General features: G+C 37.8%; 1 protein-coding gene across 4 annotated transcripts in view; it reads right to left on the minus strand.

Moving 5' to 3' along the window:
- The window catches only part of KIF4A (kinesin family member 4A), a 119,338-nt gene that overhangs the window by 92,360 nt on the left and 6,444 nt on the right, over positions 1 to 20,534 (minus strand). For all 4 annotated transcript variants that reach the window (XM_045538689.1, XM_045538690.1, XM_045538692.1 and 1 more), the window contains 4 exons: positions 15,358 to 15,548; positions 13,884 to 13,976; positions 12,604 to 12,770; positions 12,267 to 12,361 (listed from right to left, as the gene is read on the minus strand). In XM_045538689.1, coding sequence (XP_045394645.1) covers positions 12,267 to 12,361; positions 12,604 to 12,770; positions 13,884 to 13,976; positions 15,358 to 15,548 — 546 coding nt within the window. The remainder of the gene's footprint in view (positions 1 to 12,266; positions 12,362 to 12,603; positions 12,771 to 13,883; positions 13,977 to 15,357; positions 15,549 to 20,534) is intronic.

Consider the following 20,534-nt stretch of genomic DNA (forward strand, 5'->3'; position numbering starts at 1 on the left):
AAAAATTAATTCAAAACAGATTACAGAAGTAATGTAAAAGCTAAACCTATAAAGCTTCAAATAGGAAACAAAGGAGAATATCTTCATGACTTTGGGGTAGGCAAAGATTTCTTGGACAGGATACCAAAAGTACTAAGCATTAAAGAAACCTGATAAATTGGACTTCATCTCACCCTTGAAGCTCTGACTCGGGGGGATGGGGGGGCATGGGCAATATATATAACCTGAACTTTTGTACCCCCATAATAAGCTGAAATAAAAAAATATAAAAATAAATAAATAAATGCAAAAAAAAATTGGACTTCATCAAAATTAAAACTTTTGCTCGTCAAAAGACATCATTAAAAAGAGAAACAAACTACAGACTAGAAAAAAATATCTGCAACATATACACCTAATGCTTGAATCCATAATATATAAATAACTCCTATGTATCATCAATAAAAAGATGAATAACTCAAGTTTTAAGGAATGGGCAAAAGACTTGAACAGACACTTTAAAAAAATATATGAATAGCCAATAAGTATATGAAAATGGACTCAACATTCATCATCTTGGAAATGAAAATTAAAACCATGATGAGATACCATTCAACACCCACTAGAATTTCAAAGACAACATCTTTTTTTGCTGGGTGTGGTGGCTCACGCCTGTAATCCTAGCACTTTGGGAGGCCAAGGCAGGAGGATCACTTGAGGCTAGGAGTTTGAGGTTACAGTGAGCTGTGATGATGCCACTGCACTCTAGCCCAGCTGACAGAGCAAGACACTGTCTCAAAACAAATAAACAAAACCAAAAAAACCCCATCTTTTTTATGAAGACATGGAAAACTGGAACTCTCATATACTGCTTGGGTCTAAAATGGTACCATGTTAGAAAAGTGTTAGGCCTTCTTTTTTTTTTTTTTAAATAAAGTTAAGCATACATTTACCCTCTTCCATTTCTAGATATTTACCCATGAGAAATGAAAATATATGTTCACAAAAAGGCTTGTACATGAATGTTCAGGGCAGCCTTATTCATAATAGTTAAAAACTAGATATAACTTAAATTCCCATCAACAGGAAAACAGAAAAATAAATAATGGCATAATCATAGAATGGAATACTAATCAGCAATACAAAGTAACAAATCACAAATCAAAACAAGAACATGAACAAATCTCAAAAATATATTATGTTGAGCAAAAGAAACCAGGCACACACACAAAAAACATTCTAAGATCCCATTTATAATGAAATCTAAGAACATGTAAAACTAATCGATGGTGACAGAAGTCAGAAAATTGTTGCTTGGGGTAGAATGGGAAAAGGGTGAATTGATTGGAAAGGGGCACAAGGAAACTCTTTGGGGGAGATGAAATGTTTTATATCATGTTTTGGGTGGTAGATAACATAAATGTATTCAACTATAAAAACTTAACAAACTGAGCATTTAAAATACATGCATTTTATTACATATGAATTTTACTTCAAGAAAAAATATACTTAAAAAGGTAACTACATGAGGTGATAGATATGCTAATTAGCTTGATTGTATTAATCATTTCATAATTTATGCACATATTAAAACATATTGTCTATCTTGAACATATACAATTTTTATTTGCCAATTATACCTCAATAAGGCTGAAAAAGTAAAGCTATTGCTTGTAAAGTAGCCAATTTTATATATTATAAAAAGAAAAATATGACAATAAACACACACAAGACATGAATGAAAAGATTAATAAAGTTTAAAAATGAGACTGAAATCCTAGCCCTCTGGGAGGCCAAGGCGTGTGGATCACTCGAGGTCAGGAGTTCGAGACCAGCCTGAGCGAGACCCCATCTCTACTAAAAATAGAAATAAAAATTATCTGGACAACTAAAAATATATATAGAAAAAATTAGCCAGGCATGGTGGCGCATGCCTGTAGTCCCAGCTACTCGGGAGGCTGAGGCAGGAGGATCGCTTAAGCCCAGGAGTTTGAGGTTGCTGTGAGCTAGGCTGATGCCACGGCACTCACTCTAGCGCAGGCAACAAAGGGAGACTCTGTCTCAAAAAAAAAAAATGAGACTGAGAAAAATATATGTAATATATGTAACAAAGGCCTAATATCCACAATATATAAACAACTACAAATCAATAAGAAAAATACAACTTGAAAGAAAAAAATAAGCAAAGGGTATGAACAGGCAATGCATAGAAATGGAAAGAGAAATGGCCAATAACATGAAAAGATGCTCAATCTCACAAATAATTAGGGAAATACAAGTTTTTAAAAATAACACATAAGATAGGCAAAAATAAAAAGGTCAATTAATATCCAATATTGTCAACAGTACAAGAAAACATATTCTCATATATTATAGGTAAAATAGATACTGAGGCAATATTTGGAGGGCAATATTTAATGGTACTTAAAATCTCAAATGTATATGCCTTTCAACCCAGCAAGTCCTCTTCCAGATATATAACCCAGAGAATACTCTCACATGCATATCATGTGCGAGGCTATCTAGTGAGGCATCATTTCACAATAGCCAGAAATTAGAAAACTGAAATGTCAATAAAAATGGGAATAAACAAGGTAGACTCTATATACTGTTCTATAAAGCAGTTTTTAAAATGAGGTAGACTTACATATACTGAATATAAAAAAAGCTATATCACTAAGAGATAAAGCAAGTTGAAAAACAAAATGTGTAGTATGATGGCATTTATCTTTAAAAGCAACATGGAAACACCAATAAAAATGTATATAGTATAGAAAAAAATCTTGAATGCTACCTACGAAGCAGATGAAAGTGATTGCTTCTGGATTAAGATTGGGGTAGTAAATCAAGGGAGATTTTATCATCATCTGTATTGTTTGTATTTTAATAGTGGGAATTTATTCACGTACTACTCAAGTAATTAAAAGAAAATAAATAAATTTAGCAATGCCAGAATTTTAAAAGGCATATAACGAAACTATATTACTATATGTACACATACATATATACATAGAAAAACATCTAGTAAAGATACACGCTAAACTTAATAATCACAGCTAATTAACAGGCTGGCCAAAAGTTTGAAGGAAAGATCTGGGGAATGAGGTGTGCATAGAGGGCCTTAAAAAGTTCTGATATTGTAAGGGAAATTTATTTGTATAGGCAATAAGTTTCTTAGGCCAAACTAAAATAATCGCCATCGTGTTTTTAGCCGGCCTTCCAAGGAGGCATGAGTCAGCACACTTATGTAATCAAGGTGTTATCTCCTATATGAACCCATGTGATCATGCTTTCCCATGGCAGGTGGCCACTATTATTCCGAGCCATATATAAGTGCTTGCCATGTTCTTGGCCATGCACTCGCCAGGGCTGCATCCCCCCACAATAAAGAACATGTCTCATCTGCCCGTCACCGCATGCCTCTTCTTTCAACTCCCAGAAGCCTGCTTCAGCGCACTCGCTAGCCACACAACTCACTCCCCACCTTTGGCATAGTCAGTAGGATTCGATGGGGAAAGTGTTCCCTCTGCCCCAGAAGGGGAGAATATGTGGCTTCCCACAGCCCCTGCCATGGAGTGGGAGCAGGTTGAGTGGAAAGGGCCTTGTGGGTCGGAGAGGAATCACTGCAGCCTAGAAAGCAAGCAGCGGCTGGTCGGGTGGGCTGGCACTTCCTTACAGCCCTCTGTGAGCAACATGCAGATACCCTGCGGTCAGAAGCCCAGGTGGGAAAATTACAAGCGATAGAGGAAAACCTGAAGAGGCGGATGCCAGCTTTGGAAAAGGAATTGATGAGTGTTTCAGCTGCGGAGGCCGAAGAAACCACAGGGACGCAGGAGACTAAGGGCAAGATGGAGCGTGGGCAACCATGAGACTCCTAGTGGTGGGGCACAGGGTGCACCCACGGTAACAGAGCATATTTCATACTCCACTTACACGCCCACAGAGCTGCAGGAATTAGGGATGCGCCAAGCCATTTTTATGATAAACAAACTGGCTGGACTGCTGAGGACCACTATGCGCATGTGCGACCTGATCCTAGTCAAAGCCGCGGTTCATTTAACCTGCTGGCAGCTGTGCTCACTCCCTATGTGGGAAAGCAGAGTGCTACCGTGGCTTTGGGAGACGCCGAAGAACGGAAAGGGGGGAAGGAACAAGTGCATACGCTGCAAGGGCCCAAGAAGGGCCCGCGAACTCAGGGCCCCCTGCAGAAAAAGTCAGTACAAGGGGCCCAGAAGGTGTCATGAACCCAGAGGTGGCCAGACCTCCTACTAGCAAGAATAAATAAACAGCCTACTGAGGTATTGCTGGCTCTGTGGAATCAGCTGGCTCTCCACCAGCGATTCACAAAAGCACCCAAGAAGGGGGAAGCTGAGACACCTGCCAAAGAGACCCGCAATGTGTGGCTGCAAGATTTTATAGTTGAAGCCCCTCTCTTTGATATGGGTTAGGGGTCAGGCCAAGGCACCCAGTCAGAGGGGCCCCTGGATGACCCGAGGGAGCACGTGGAACTTGCTATTCATTGGTCCCCTACAAATGTATAGTGGGTTTTGGCCTTGATGGACATGGGAGCTGACTGCTCCCTAATTTATAGAAACCCTGAGCAGTTTACTGGACAAATGGCCCATATAGATGGCTATAATTGACAAACTGTTAAAGTTAAGCACGTAACTATTCCATCGGGAATAGGTTGTTTGGCCCTTAGGCCTTACACTGTGTGTATCCCCCCATCAAGGAATATATTCTAAGTGTTAATATTCTGTGTGGCTTAACCCTAACTATCTCCGCAACTTAACTTTTGCCTCCAAGTTAGGGTTGTGAAGCTGGTGGTGCGTGGCCACCTCCATCACCTACCGCAGGTTTTGCCCACAGCTTGTGGTGTGGTACGCACCCGACAGTATCATTTGCCCTAGGGGGCATGAAGAAATTTCACAAACCATATTGCAGCTGGAAAAAACTGGCATAATGTGCCCTGCTCACAGTCCATTCAACTCTCCTATTTGGCTGGTTAAGGAACCAAATGAAACCTGAAGAATAACAGTGGACTATTGGGGACTGAATAAAGTGACTCCCCCATTGCATGTGGCAGTGCCATCTATACTGGATCTGATGGATCAATTGACTTTGATGCTTGGATAGCACCACTATGTGGTAGACCTATCCAACGCCTTTTCTCCATAAACATAGCTATGGACAGTCAAGACCAATTTGTCTTCATGTGGGAAGGATGACAATGGACACTTGTGGTGTTACTGCAAGGTTACCTCCACAGCCCAACCATATATTATAGTTTAATGACACCAAATTTGACCACATGGAGTCGGCCATCCTCAGTGTACTTGTTTCATTATATTAATGATATAATGTTAACCTCTAATTCCCTTAAAGATCTAAAAGAAACTGCCGCCAGCCTTCAAACCTCGTTGGAGCAATGAAGTTGAGCGATGAATGACTCCAAGGTCCAGGGACTTGGCTTATCAGTCAGATTTTTAGGTCTTGTCTTGTTGGATAAGACAAAGGCAGTCCCCGAGGCAATTAAAAATAAAATTCAAGTCTTCTCCCTACCCACTCTGGTAAAATAGTTACAAGTGTTTATGGGGCTTTTGGGGTATTAATATGTGTTCACTCCCCACCTGACCCAACTATTATGGCCTTTGCATGAATTATGTAAAAAGAGGACACAGTGGGACTGGTCCCTGGAGGCAGAGGCCTCTTTTATGGCAGCCAAGAGGGCTGTCATGCAAGCCCAGATGCTACAAGTGATTGACTGCTTACAGTTGTTTGATCTCGATGTGGCAATTGACTCAAGAAGAATGGGCTGAGGTTTGTAGCAGCGCCAACATAAGCGGCAACTCCCTATTAAGTTTTAGTCCCAGACTTGAAAGGGCCCTCAAGAGCACTATCCCTTAATGGAAAAGCAGCTGGTGGCTATATATGCCACCCTTCAGGCCTATGAAGCCATAACTGGGCAGTCTAAGGTACCAGTGCATACCACATTCCTATAGCAGGATAAGTAAGGTCATGGATAACCAACCCACAATCAAAAATAGCCCAGTACCCACTCTAATAAAGTGAAAAGCTTATTTGGAGCAATGAACAGAGTTCAGCTCCAGCCCTTAACTGCAAAGTTGCAAACAGCCCAGATGCCCCCACTAATGAAGTGAGAAGCTTATTTGGAGCAACGAAGAGTTCAGCTCCAACCCTTGACTGCAAAGTTATAGACAGTATTAGACCCAGTTAAATTTTTGTCTGAGGCTAACCCTTGGACCCTGATAGTACCTAGAAAATAAAGCCTGTACCTTAAAGAATAAAGTCTCCCTCCAATAAAGGCATGATATACCGACAGGTCCAATTGCAAACCCCCAGCCCAATGGATGGTAGTAGCTGTCCATGAAAAAAACCCCATACCTTGAAAAACGGGATCTCCCTCCTATGGAAACATGAATCATAATGAAATTTGATTTAAAACGAGGCAGGAACAGGGCAGCCAAAGGGCTAAATTGCATGCTTTGAGTGTGCACGAGCCATCCCCTTTGCATATCTGCACTAATAGGCCATTTATAAGGACCTCACTGTCTAGTTACCTACATGAAAAGCCCAAAGTTGGCTAGTAGGGCACTGCATGGTATGGGTGGGTTTAACTTTTTGCTTGTTAAATGGGAAGGTACATTTGATGTGCACTTGGGGATGGCCATATGTCCCGGGAAAAATCCTCTCCACCTTTACCAAAAAGCCACGTAATTGGAATACCGTGTTCTCCCACTAGCACCAGATGAAACAAACTCCATAATAATTCTACCTAGCAGCTATCTTTTTCCCTGAAGATGAAGCCATTAAGGTAGAAATAAAAGTTAATGCCCTAGCGGAGCATACTGCTTGGGCCCTGAATCAAACCATGCAGGCCCTAACCCTCCTGATAAATAAAGTCATCCAAATAAAAAAAGTGGTTTTGCAAAATCACGTGGCCCTTCATCTTCTTACTGCAGCCCAAGGACACACAAGCACAGTCATACATACTGAATACTATGTATATATACTTGATCACCAAAAAATAATCTCCTCTGCCTTAAAGAAAGTTAATGGCAAGGTACAAGCCATCCAACAATTAACTGGAAACACATTGCAACAATGTTGAAAACATCTCCCGTCATCCCTCCTAATGTTAAAAACTATTTGCTATAGGCTACTAACACTATGCTATTCCCTATATTATTACCATGGCCTTTATGCCCATGGGGCCCTCCCTGTGGGCCCATATATTGGCCACCAAACCTATTACCTAGGGGGTGAAATGTAAGAGAAATTCATTTGTATAGGCAATAGTTTCTTAGGCCAAACTAAAATAATTGCTGGTGTGTCTTCAGCCGGCCTTCCAAGGAGGCATGAATCAGCACACTTATATAACCAAGGTGTTATCTCCTATATGAACCCATGTGATCATACTTTCCCATGGCATGTTGTCACTATTATTCCGAGCCATATATAACTGCTTTCCATGTTCTTGGCCATGCTCTCGCCATGGCTGCATTCCCCCTCTCCCCCAACAATAAAAAACATGTCTTATCTGCCTGCCACTGCCAGCCTCTTCTTTCAACTCCCGGAAGCCTGCTCTAGTGCACTCACTAGCCACACAGCCCACTCCCCACAGATATATTTCTAGAGATCTAAAAAGCCCTATGCATGTGCAGGGCTGTGTACATGCTCAGGAAAGACCTAGAAAGCCAGAAATCTTGCATCCCTGGCTGACTTGAGACCCTGCTCAAGCAACGAAAGCTAAGGCAGAATTGTAAAGTACCTGAGTGTTGAAGTCATGCCCAAATACATACACAAAGCCCTAGGAAAATGGTGGAAGATTTATAGGTTCAAGGCATACAAGGAAATCAGACCAATCATTAGCTAACCACTAAATTAATGGAACAGACACTTCTGTGATTGTAAACTACAGGGAATACAGAGTTTACAGAATTAGTCCAGGAAAGTTACTAAACAAATAAAAAACAAGCTAGGTTTATTCTAGGAATACAAGGTTGACTTAAAATGCAAAAATCAATTAATACAATACACAATATCAGTAAAGAACAAAAATAATATGATCATGTCAATAGATGCTGAAAAAAGCATTCAACAAATACCTGTTCATCATAAAAACACTCAACAAACTAGGTATAAAAGGGAATTTCTTCAATCTGGTAGGAGCATCTATGAAAAACCCATAGTTAACATCATACTTAATAGTAAAAGACTGAATGTTTTTCCCCTAAGATCAGAAACATGACAACAATATTCATTCTCACTTCTATTCAACATTGTATTGGAAGTTCTAGACAGGATAATTAGGCAAGAAAAAGAAACGAGGGCATCCAGACTGGAAAGAAAGAGGTAAATGTATGTCTATTCACAGATGACATAATCTTGTATTCAGAAATCCTAAAGAATCTATTAAAAAAACTATTAGAACTAATAAGGTCTGCAAGGTGCAGATACAAGATCAATATGCAAAACTCAATAAATAATTTGAAAATGAAATTAAGAAAATAATTCCATTTATAATAGCATTGAAAAGAATTAAACACTTAGAAATAAATTTATCAAAAGAAGTGTAAAATTTACTTTGAAAATTAAAAAAAATTATTGAAAGATTTTAAAGAAGATCTAAATTAAAAAAAGACATCTGATGTTCATACACTGAAAGATTTAATATTGTTAAGATGGCAAGCCCAGGAGTTAGAGGTTACAATAAGCTATGATGGCATCATGGCACTTCAGCCTAAAAAAAGAAAAAAGATGGCAATACATCCCAAATGGATCTACAGATTCAACAGAATCCCTATGAAAATCCCAGCTGGCTTCTTTGCAGAAATTGACAAACTGAACCTAACATTCATACGGAAATGAAAGGGACCCAGAATAGCCAATACAAACTTGAAAAAGAACAAAGTTGGAGGACTCACTTCCTAATTTCAAAAATTACCACAAAGCTATAATAATCAAGACAGTGTGGTTCTGACATAAGGATAGACATATAGATCAATGGAATAGAGAGTCCAGTTGCTCTTGACAAGGATGCCAAGACAATTTAACGGAGAAAGAATCGTGTTTTCAACAAATGATGCTGGGATAACTGGATATCCACATGCAAATGAACTAAATTGGACCACTATCTCATATCATATACAAAAATTACCTCAAAATGGGTCAGACCTAAATGTGATATGAATGGACATTTTTCCAAAGAAGACATACAAATTGCCAATGAGCACATGAATGATATTCAACATCATTAGCCATCAGTGAAATATAAATAAAACCCACAAGGAAATACTACTCCATATCCACTAGGATGGCTATAATTAAAAAGACATACTAACAAGGGAAAACGTGGAGAAGTTAGAACCTTTATATATTGCTGGTGAGAACAAAAACTGATGTAGTTGCTTCGGAAAATAGTCTGGCAGTTCTTCAAAAAGTTAAACAGAGTTACCATATGACTCAGCAATTCTACTCTTAGGTATATACCCAAGAGAAATGAAAACATATGTCCATTTAGGTATAACATTAATCGGGTGTCGGGCAGATGTGAGGGGGAGGGGATGGACACGCTTGAAGCTCTGACTAGCAGGGGGTGGGGGGGCAAGGGCAATATACATGATCTAAACTTTTGTACCCCCATAATATGCTGAAATAAAAAAAAAAGAAAACATATGTCCACACAAAAACTTGTAGCAGCATCATTCCTAATAACCCAAATGGAAACAACCCAAATGTCCATCAATGGATGAATGGATAAATAAAACCATGTTATTTTCATACAATGGAAGATTGGCAATAAAATGGAATGAAGTACTGATACATGCTACAACATGAGTGAACCTTGAAAACATCATTCTATATGAAAGAAGTCAGTCACAAAAGACCACATGTTACATAATTCCATTTATAGGAAATGCTCAGGATAGATAAATCTATAGAGACAGAAAGAGGATCAGTTATTGCCCAGGGTAGGGAGTGGAGAACATATGTTGGGGGGAAATAAGGAGTGATTGCTAATGGGTATGGGTTTCTTTTTGAGGTGATGAAAATATTCTAAAATTTATTGTGGTGATGGTTACATAACTCCTTATGAACATACTAAAAATCACTGAATTTATACTTTAAAAGGGTGAATGTTACGGTATTTTAATTATTTCTTAATTGAAAAAAAAAGTTAAACAGAGGTACCATATGACCCAGCAATTCCACTCCTAAGTATATACCCAAAAGAAATTAAAACATTTGTCCACACAAAAACTTATACAGGCCAGGTGCAGTGGCTCATGCCTGTAATCCTAGCACCTTGGGAGGCTGAGGCAGGAGGATTGCTTGAGGCCAAGAGTTCGAGACCAGCCTGGGCAATAGTGAGATCCCATCTCTATAAAAAATTAAAAAATTAGCCAGGTGTTATCCTGTAGTCCCAGCTACTCAAGAGGTTGAGGTAGGAGGATCACTTGAGCCCAGGAGTTTGAGGTTGTAGTAAGTTATGATGACACTACTGCATTCTAGCCTAGGCAACAGAGTGAGACCCCGTATCAAAAAAAAAAAAATAATAAAAAGAACCTTATACATGGAAGTTCATAGAACAATATTCATAATAGCCCAAATTGGATACAAGTGATAAATGGACAAAATTTGTTGTATCCATACAATGGAATATTATTCAGTAATAAAAAGGAACCAAGTACTGATATATGCTACAACATAGATACACCTTGAAAACCTTACGCTAAGCCAGTCACATAAGATCACATATTGTATGATTACATTTATATTAAATGTAGGTTGGTGGTTGCCTAGGGCTAGGGAAGGTGGTGGGAATGGGGAGTGACTGCTAATGGATATGGAGCTCCTTTCTGGGGTGATAAAATGTTCTAAAATTAAATTGTGGTGATGGTTGTACAACTCTGTGAATATACTAAAATCCACTGGCATGTACAGTCTAAATGGGTGAATTTTATAGTATGTGAATTATATCTCCCTAAAGCTGTTAAATAAAACAACTTGGAACTGAACACCCAAAAGAAGATAAAGAAGGTATAAGAACCTTTAAAAATAGTGTCAGGAAAGCTAAATCTCAAGTGCAATCCAGAACAAAAAGGGCACTTTTAAATACAGAACAAAATGAGAAAGAAATAGGTCTCTACCCTATGCCAGCAATATAATAATGATAAATGACAGAGGTAAAATCCTCAATTACTATTTTTGCTTCTGCCTTCTTAGTTCCCAAGAAGAAACTAAAGCCAAATATGAATAAAGAGGTAGTAAGCGTAAACTCAACTACTTTAATAAAAGTTCAAATATCTTGGAACAGATGAATTATAGCCAAGGGAACTGAGAGTAATTTCAAATGAGACCGCTAAAGCCATGTCAATGATATTTGAGGAATCATGGAGAAAGATGTTCCAGAAGACTAGGCAGGTGTAATTTCAATTTTCAAAAAAGGGGTAAAAGTTAATTCCATAAATTACAGACCAGTGAATTTGATATAAGTCCAGATTATTACAAGTACAGCTTGCAAGAACTGAGAAACGGAAGAATAAGCACTAGAAGTCAGTTTGAATTCACTAAGAAAAAGTCAATTTAGGCTAATCCTTATTTCTTTTTGTACTATTACTAAGGTGGAAGCTATGAGAAATATGGTAAATATAGTGTATCTGGACTTAGCAAAGCGTTTGATAAAATCTTTAATGAGATCCTTAAGAAAAAAATTGAGAAATAGGAACTGGATGTTTAATTTTTGTTAGATAAATAATCACTTGAAGGACTATTCCCAAAGCATGCAGATTACCAGGTCACTATCATGCTAGAGGAAGGTTTCTAATAGCATACACCATAGGGTTCTTCTAGCTTTGGGAGCTTCATCACTTAAATCCAACAACTTGAATGAAGATATGGAAACCATGCTGATAAGGTTTATATGTGCCAACATCAGGAAGGGAGAGTGAATACTTAAAAAGACAGAATCAGGACATTGATTTTAATTATAAGTAGTTGGGGATAAAATAAAACTAAACTAAACTAAAACTTAAAACTTGCATGGACCAGATGAAATCAAACCACGAGCCAGATACAAATCTCATACCTGAATTAGAGAATGAGTGCAAAGGAAAGAAATAATTTTTCACTATTTCTGAAGTTAGCCTCAAACTTGAATTGCAGTTACTATTAAAATGTGATCTGAAATATGTCAATACACCAATACCAACATGAGTACTAGAAGTTTTTATCTACAAATGTGACCCTAATTACTCTCTCACCCTCTTTTAGACGATCCCCTTCAGCCTTGGTTTTCTTCTGCCTTTCTGATCCAGCAAGGTCTACAAGATGTAGCTTGGTGCGAAAGCTACTACTCCTGTAATAATGACAGGAAGACACAAGTGAGAATGGTCCACAAGCTTGAGAATAGCTGAGTATCAAAGCTGACCAGCTGTCAGCTCTCATTTTTTTTTTCAAGTCAGTCAAAATGGCTACATTGGTCACTAATGCCCACAATCTGATGTCTGATGATTTGTCAAATCAATTGAAGAAGCAGCCTAATATTCAACCTTAATAGAATTAGTGTTAAAAATCTTGACTCTTTAAATTTTAACTTACTTGTCACTTTTCTTTCTTTGCTCTATGGAGATTGTAAAGATGGCATGAGATCGGGATGACTGGGAGTTCATAGCTGTGGAGGCCACAGTCCTACAATTATTGCCCTGCTCCAAACAGGAAACAGTATCCAGAGCAACTAAAACAGTCTTCTCAGTGAGTCCTACAATCTAATTCCAAGAAAGAAAAAAATTCCCTTATGATTCATATTTCAAATGCTTGATCAGAAATATAGGGATTGGTGGTTTAAAAAAATGCCTTGTTCTAGTAGAACACCAATAAACAGAATAGGTGTGGTAATGAGGACTGTTTTAACCAGCAACTCAGTGAAGATCACTGGAAACCAAGGTCTCCAATCTTCCTTAGGAATGTCAGAAACAAGGGTGTCAGCCAACATCTCTAGATTTTAGGATGGTAATGGCTAGGTGCCTTCCAGGGAGCTCTAAGTGAAGGTTACCCTCTTTCAAGATCTATTTTTTTTTTTTTTTTGAGACAGAGTCTTGCTCTGTTGCCCGTGCTAGAGTGCCATAGCGTCAGCCTAGCTCACAGCAACCTCAAACTCCTGGGCTCAAGCAATTCTTCTGCCTCAGCCTCCCGAGTAGCTGGGACTACAGGCATGCGCCACCATGCCTGGCTAACTTTTTTCTATATATATATTTTAGTTGGCCAGATAATTTCTTTGTATTTTTAGTAGAGACAGGGTCTCGCTCTTGCTCAGGCTGGTCTCGAACTCCTGAGCTCAAGTGATCCTCCCGCCTTGGCCTCTCAGAGTGCTAGGATTACAAGTGTGAGCCACCGCGCCTGGCCCGAGATCTTTTATTATATGCCCCATGCTGGCATATAACACTGATCCCAAGTTTTGTATCTATGCTGTCCAATACAGTTGTCATTAGCTACATGTAGCTATTGAGCACTTGATATGTGGCTAATACACCTGAGGAACTGAATTTTAAATTTTATTCAATTTTAATTAATTTAAATTTAAATAGCCACTTGTGGCTAGTGGCTACAATATGGGACTACTCAGCCTCAGAATTCTGTAAATAATTTAAAAATATTTAATTTATACTAGCATTTTTCAATAAATAACGAGGTGATAAAATTGAATATGCATCCTTCCTTCCCCACTAGAGCTCCCATCTAGAAATTCTAGATTAACGAAGGGATTTAGAACCACACAAAATCTGAAAGATTGAGATGTTAGTAGTTATTTAAAACCACAGTGGCAAAGAAAAGGGATGTCGTCAACATTTTTAATAACATGAAATAAGAGACAAACACACCTTTATGCCTTCCTTAGGGTCCTCCCGTATATTTATTTGAGGGGCTTTCTCACGAGAAGGGCATAGAAGATCCAAAATTTCTTCATTATATATCTGGTATTATTAAAAATACAGTGGCAAAAACAAGATGTTAACAGTGGTAATCTCTGAGTAGTGGGATCATAGGTAATTTTTAAAATTCTTCGTGACTTTCTATATTTAAGAATTTGTTTGCAATGAACATGTATTAATTTTTAGAATGAAGAAAAAGGACTTTAACCCTATAAGTAATCATTTGATATGCTACAAGAATGAATTCACATATAACTTGTAACATAATTGAGACTGCTCTCTTAAAACAGGTTCTCTGGGGAATAGACACATGAAAAGTTACATGGGTACCCAAAGTCAGTTCTTTGATGTTGTTATAATAGCATCACATTCACCAATCTTGTGAAAATGAGAAGGATGGGTCCTGGGCGGTGGGTGCAAAAGGAAGAAATGGCAACTAATATTTGAACAGCAAGCAGAACTTTAAGTACTTAGAACAGTGTTTAGCACATAGTAAGCACTATATTTGCTATTATTTAACATACCAATTTCCTGTGTTATTTTTATATTCATTTACCTTGGCTGTGACTAGGTTAATCAAGAGACTCAAGAAAGCTAATCTTAATGATGTTAACTTCCCCTCTTCCAACTCTATACCTCTTATACCTGTTAACATGCTGAGATTCAACTTCAGGATGAAATGTTCACATATAATTTATAATTGCATGCTTAAATTGTATAAGTATAATTATTCCTCCTTAAAGATAAGACATCACTGCTATAGAACTGACCAGATAGTTTCCCAGAAGCCATTAGCTCCCTAACCATGTGTTTGTGGTGTCATGAGATTACTTAGATATAACTGGCCAGTCTACTTGCATACTAATATATACTAGAACATAAATTCCCATAAAGGCAGAAATTTGTATCTGTTTTGTTCACTGATATATCCCAAATACTTGATATATCCAAGTGCCTAGAACAGGGCCTGACACATAGTAGGTGCTCAATAAATATCTGTTGAATTAACACACTCTATCACCACTTACACAGCTCAGTATTTCACCTGATTTTTATAACATTCTTCATGAGGCAGCAGCATTATCATTTAAGCCTCAAAACAGTGAAGGGGAATCAAACACTTTTCTGTGGACTCTACAGGGAATCAGTAATAGAGGAAAAACTGGAATTAAAGAATTTATATCATCTTATATGGCAATGCCAATTCCTCTAATAATCAGATTAAACAGAGTATTCTAAGACCAAGGAAAGAATTGTATGAGAGCCTGACCCAACTGAGCCAGTAAGTTTTATCAATTTATTAAAATGTAATTTACTAAAAATGCAATTTGCCAATTTGAGTCATGCCAGGAAAAACATGACTTGGATTTATTTTTCTACAAAGATAATTTTGAATTCAGAATAATTAAAGTAAATCATTTACCTCCAAGTAAGACACTTTCAGAGTAAATTCGAAGTCACTCTTTTTATCAATTTCTTTGAAGAGCAGTTGTATTACCCTAGGAATTACCCCAACTGTTGGCTCATTTTCTTGCTCTGCAGTGTACGCACCTCCCATCGAATAGGTTTTTCCAGAGCCAGTTTGCCCATAGGCCAGGACAGTTGCATTATATCCTGGCAAAATAGAAGTCGTATGCATAGTAGTATTCAAACATTTTCATCCATTCAATATATTCCATTTCCTTCAGCAATTACTTGTAATAAAATTGAGATTGTTTTCTTAAGGTAGACATAAAGAAAAGTTCTGTGGGTAACATGACTTTGCACTACTCAAAATAAACAAAAACCAACCAACCAAACAAACAAACAAAAAACTCCTCAGAATGTGTCCCCTTCTTGATAGCCCTTTAAAAGCTAAGAAGTCAAACAATTAAAGATAGGACTGAGGTGGGGAGGAGGGGATGGGTATATTCACACGTAATGGGTGTGGTGCGTACCATCTGGGGTATGGACATGCTTGAGGCTCTGACTTGGGCGGGGCAAAGGCAATATATGTAACCTAAACGTTTGTACCCCTGTACTGAAAAAAAAAAAAGATAGGACTGAGATAGTGAAGGTGGCCAAGCTATTGTCAATAGCCACTCAAAGCTTTATAATTCTACTATCTCCCTACCTCAAGCAATTCTAACTTATGGTAATTAAATGAAAGTCCTAGAAGCTGAAAAAAAAGAAGGGATTATGGCATATATTTCTTTGATTAACAGACTCTTCATTTGAAAAGGTAACAACATTGTTTTTTACAGTCAATAAAAGTATCTACTTCCTATCTGAACTCTTGGAATGCATCTGGACCATATTATCAGGCTCCTCACAAAAATATCATAATTTAAGCATGATACAATGTGATATATATCCTTTGCTTTTATGGAGGATTGATAAAGACGCATTCATTCAAAGGTGTTCATAATAAAGTTAACTGTAAATAAAAAGCAGGTTTAAAATAATTGTTAAGTGTAAGTGTTATATGTAAACAAATCAAAAGTATCAATTATTAACATTTTGATGTTTCTTTTTTTTTTTTTTTTTTGAGACACAGTCTCACTATGTTGCCCAGGCTAGAGTGCTGTGGCATCAGCCCAGCTCACAGCAACCTCAAACTCCTGGGCTCAAGCAATCCTCCTGCCTCAGACTCCCGAGTAGCTGGAACTACAGGCATGCGCCACCACGCCCGGCTAATTTTTTCTATATATTTTTAGTTGTCTGGTTAATTTCTTTCTATTTTTAGTAGAGATGGGGTCTCATTCTTGCTCAGGCTGGTCTCGAACTCCTGACCTCAAGCGATTCTCCCGCCTCGGCCTCCCAGAGTGCTAGGATTACAGGCATGAGCCACCACGCCCGGCTGATGTTTATTTCTGAGTAACAGGATGGTAAAGGATTTTTTGTGTTTTCTTTTTTTCCTCATTTGTATTTTCTAAATTATTAAGCAGAATGCACTATTAAACAGTGGCTGTGTCTTTTGTTGTCACCTCTGTTTTTGTTTGCAGAAAGACCCACTAAATATATTTCAGTTTCAGTTTAGTTCCAGTACAAATGTTTCTTTTATAGATCAGTTTTTATATTTTCTCTTGTCAGATAATCCAAATTACTAGTAACTTGGGCATTTTCCTTTTATCTCATAAAGTTTTGACTGCAATTAGAGGCAGCTAAACCCAACTACAACTGTAGCAAGATTTTAAAAAGAAACAATTAAACAATATATGGGCTATTCTCACCTTAACTTCAATTATCATGTAGTCATGCACTGCATAATGATGTTCCAGTCACATGGACTGCATATACGATGGTGGTCCCATAAGATTATAATGGCACTGAAAAATTCTTAGTGCCCAGTGATGTCATAGCCATCATAATGTTGTAGTGTAATGCATTACTCATGTGTTTGTGGTGATGCTGGTGTAAACAAACCTATTTAGCTGTCAGTCATAGAAAGTATAGCACATACAATTATGTACAGTACATAATACTTGATAATAAATGACTGTGTTAGTGGTTTATGTATTTACTTTACTATACATTTTATCATTATTTTACAGTGTACTCCTACTTATAAAAAAAACGTTAACTGTAAAACAGCCTCAGGCAGGTTCTTCAGGAGGTATTCCAGAAGAAGGTATTATTATAGGAGATGACAGCTCCATGCATGTTACTGCCCCTGAAGACCTTCCAGTGGGACAAGATGTAGAAGTAGAAGACAGTGAAATTGATGACTCTGACCCTGTGTAGGGGTCTAATGTGTCTGTGTCTTAGTTTTTAACAAAAAGTTTAAAAAGTAAAAAAAAAAAAATTTAAAACATAGAAAAAAGCTTTATAAAATAAGGATTAAAGAAAGAAAATATTTTATACAGGTGTATAATGTGTGTTTTAAGCTAAGTGTTAGTATGAAACAGTCAAAAAGTTTTAAAAAATTTATAAAGGTGATATCTCATTGTGGTTTTGATTTGTATTTCCTTAATGATTAGAGATGTTGAGCATTTTTCATATGTTTGCTGGCAATTATTCTGTCTTCTTTTGAAAAGTTTCTGTTCGTGTCCTTTGCCCATTTATTGATGGGGTTGTTCGATTTTTTTCTTGTTGATTTTTGAGTTTTACATAGATTCTTGTTATTAGCCCTTTATCAGATGTGTAGAAAGCAAATATTTTCTCCCATTCTGTAGGTTGTCTATTCACTCTAATGATAGTTTCCTTGGGAGAATGGCCTTTATCAAAAAATCCCAGAAAACAAATGCTGGCGAGGATGTGGAGAGATAGGAACACTCTTACACTGCTGGCAGGACAGCAAATTAGTACAAGCTCTGTGGAAAAGAATTTGGAGATAACTCAAAGAGCTAAAAATAGAAATACCATTCGATCCAGCAATAGCACTATTAGGCATCTACCCAAAGGAACAAAAGACATTCTGTAATAAAGATATCTGCACTCGAAGGTCTATGGCAGCACAATTCACTATTGCAATGATGTGGAAACAACCCAAGCGGCCGTCAATCCATGAGAGGATTAATAAAATATGGTATATGTATACAATGGAATACTACTCAATTACAAAAAACAATGGTGATCTAGCACCTCTTGTATTGTCCTGGATAGAGCTTGAGCTCATCCTCCAAAGTGAGGTATCACAAGAATGGAAGAATAAGCACCACATGTACTTACCATCAAATTGGCACTAGCTGATCAACACTAAGGACATGGTAGTAATATTCAATGGGGGGTTGGGGCGATGTGGGTGGGTAAACTCACAACTAATAGACATGGTGAGCATTGTATGGGGAAAGGGCATGCTTTACATCCTGGCTTGGGTGAGGCAAAGTCATAACATGCAACCAAAATGTTTGTACCCCCATAACATCCTGAAATAATACAAAAAAGTTTATAAAGTAACAAAGTTACAGGAACCTAAGTTTAATTTATTATTGAATAAAGAATTATTTTTATAAATTTAGTGTAGCCTAAGTGTACAGTGTTTATCAAGTCTACAACAGTGAACAGTAATGTCCTAGGCCTTCACATTCACTCACCACTCACTCACTGACTCACTCGGAGCAACTTCTAGTCCTGCAAGCTCCATTCATGGTAAATGTCCTATACAGATGCACCATTTGTTATCTTCCATATTTTGTATCTTTCACACTGTATTTTCACTGTACCTTTTCTATGTTTATTATTTTATTTTATTGGGTAAAGCAATATAATTTAATAACAGACTGTATAAAATTCAGGAAAACCGCACCCAGCAAGAGCCAGAAACAATACTAGTCTGTATTTTTCAACAGCAATTCAGACAATCTGAGGTGGCCTATGAAACTAGCAAAAGAGTAAAATATCTTCCCAAACGCAGAGGCACCACATGTTCTTTGTGGAAGCAGCCAAGCCATCCTGAGACCCCAGTCCCCAGGAATCAAATCCATTAGCAACAATCATCCTTAATGGAAAATATCTCACCTCTCAAAATGTAAAATAAAAATGACACGAGCAAAAACTCAAAAACTAAGAGACAACCAGAGCAAACTTTAACGCCTCATACTTCACCTATGCCCCAACTGTCATGGTACTGAGACACAATCCGCCCTATTACTTACACTGATTCATTACCGCAGAACACAACAAAATGTAAGCAGTGATATCCCTCCCCATCAAAAAAATAAATAAACACTACAAAAATATAAACTTACCCCAAATAAAAGTCAGCATTAGCCTAGGGATTCAACTGTAATATTACTACACTAACCCAGGATATTTTAATCCTCTTCCTACTTATTTACAAAATATCCTCATTCTGAGAGCTCTGGAAGCATTATAAACATTGTTGCATCAGATTCCTCTTCTTGAGGTAGTTCAAAGTTAAAACACAGCAGATTTACCTATATTTCTACACTACCATGGTGGGGTAATTATCATAAAAGGCCTACAAGCAAAATCCTCATCCCTCATTCTCAGACTATTATCATTTTTTCCCTCAGATCAAACAAACGAACCTAAATGGAAACACACACAAGGATATGAAAAGTCGTATAAAAATTTAAAAAGCAAAAAATACATAAAAAAAGAATCTCTAAGTATCATCACACTAACAGTCTAAACTTCACTAAAGAAAAAAAATTTTCTTGTTTTTTCCCAAGCTACAGGCATTTTATAAAGTGTTTGAGACATTAAACAGCTTATAAAAATAGTGGAAAAATTTTAGGTAGGAATAAAGAGTCCTTCCAAAATGCCACATCCACAAGAAGAAGTGTGTGGCAAACTGCCCAAGGCTGCCTCACACACTGGCATGCTCTCAGGCTGCCGCTGCCCTCTCCCTCAGGTCGGCTTCAGAGGTGCAGGGATAGTGGCTGGCGCCTGTTCCAGGTAGGCCAAGGAATCCTGAGGAATGTTGGCTGGCTTTTTGTGCTGTACACTGATGTCCTCCAGCACCTGCTGCCAATGCCTCAGCTTTGTCAAGTGCTTCTGGACCAGCGCATCCTTCCGCTGTAATTTATTCCTTAGCTCCGAGACATCCTCTTTGATAACTTGCTCTGATTTCTGGACAGATAACTGCAATCTTTTTGTAGAAAAAACATTCTGTCTCGCAATATCTAGAAATTTCTGGATACACTGATCAACACC

The sequence above is a fragment of the Lemur catta genome, chromosome X, assembly GCF_020740605.2.
Source record: "Lemur catta isolate mLemCat1 chromosome X, mLemCat1.pri, whole genome shotgun sequence".
Lineage (NCBI taxonomy): Eukaryota > Metazoa > Chordata > Mammalia > Primates > Lemuridae > Lemur > Lemur catta.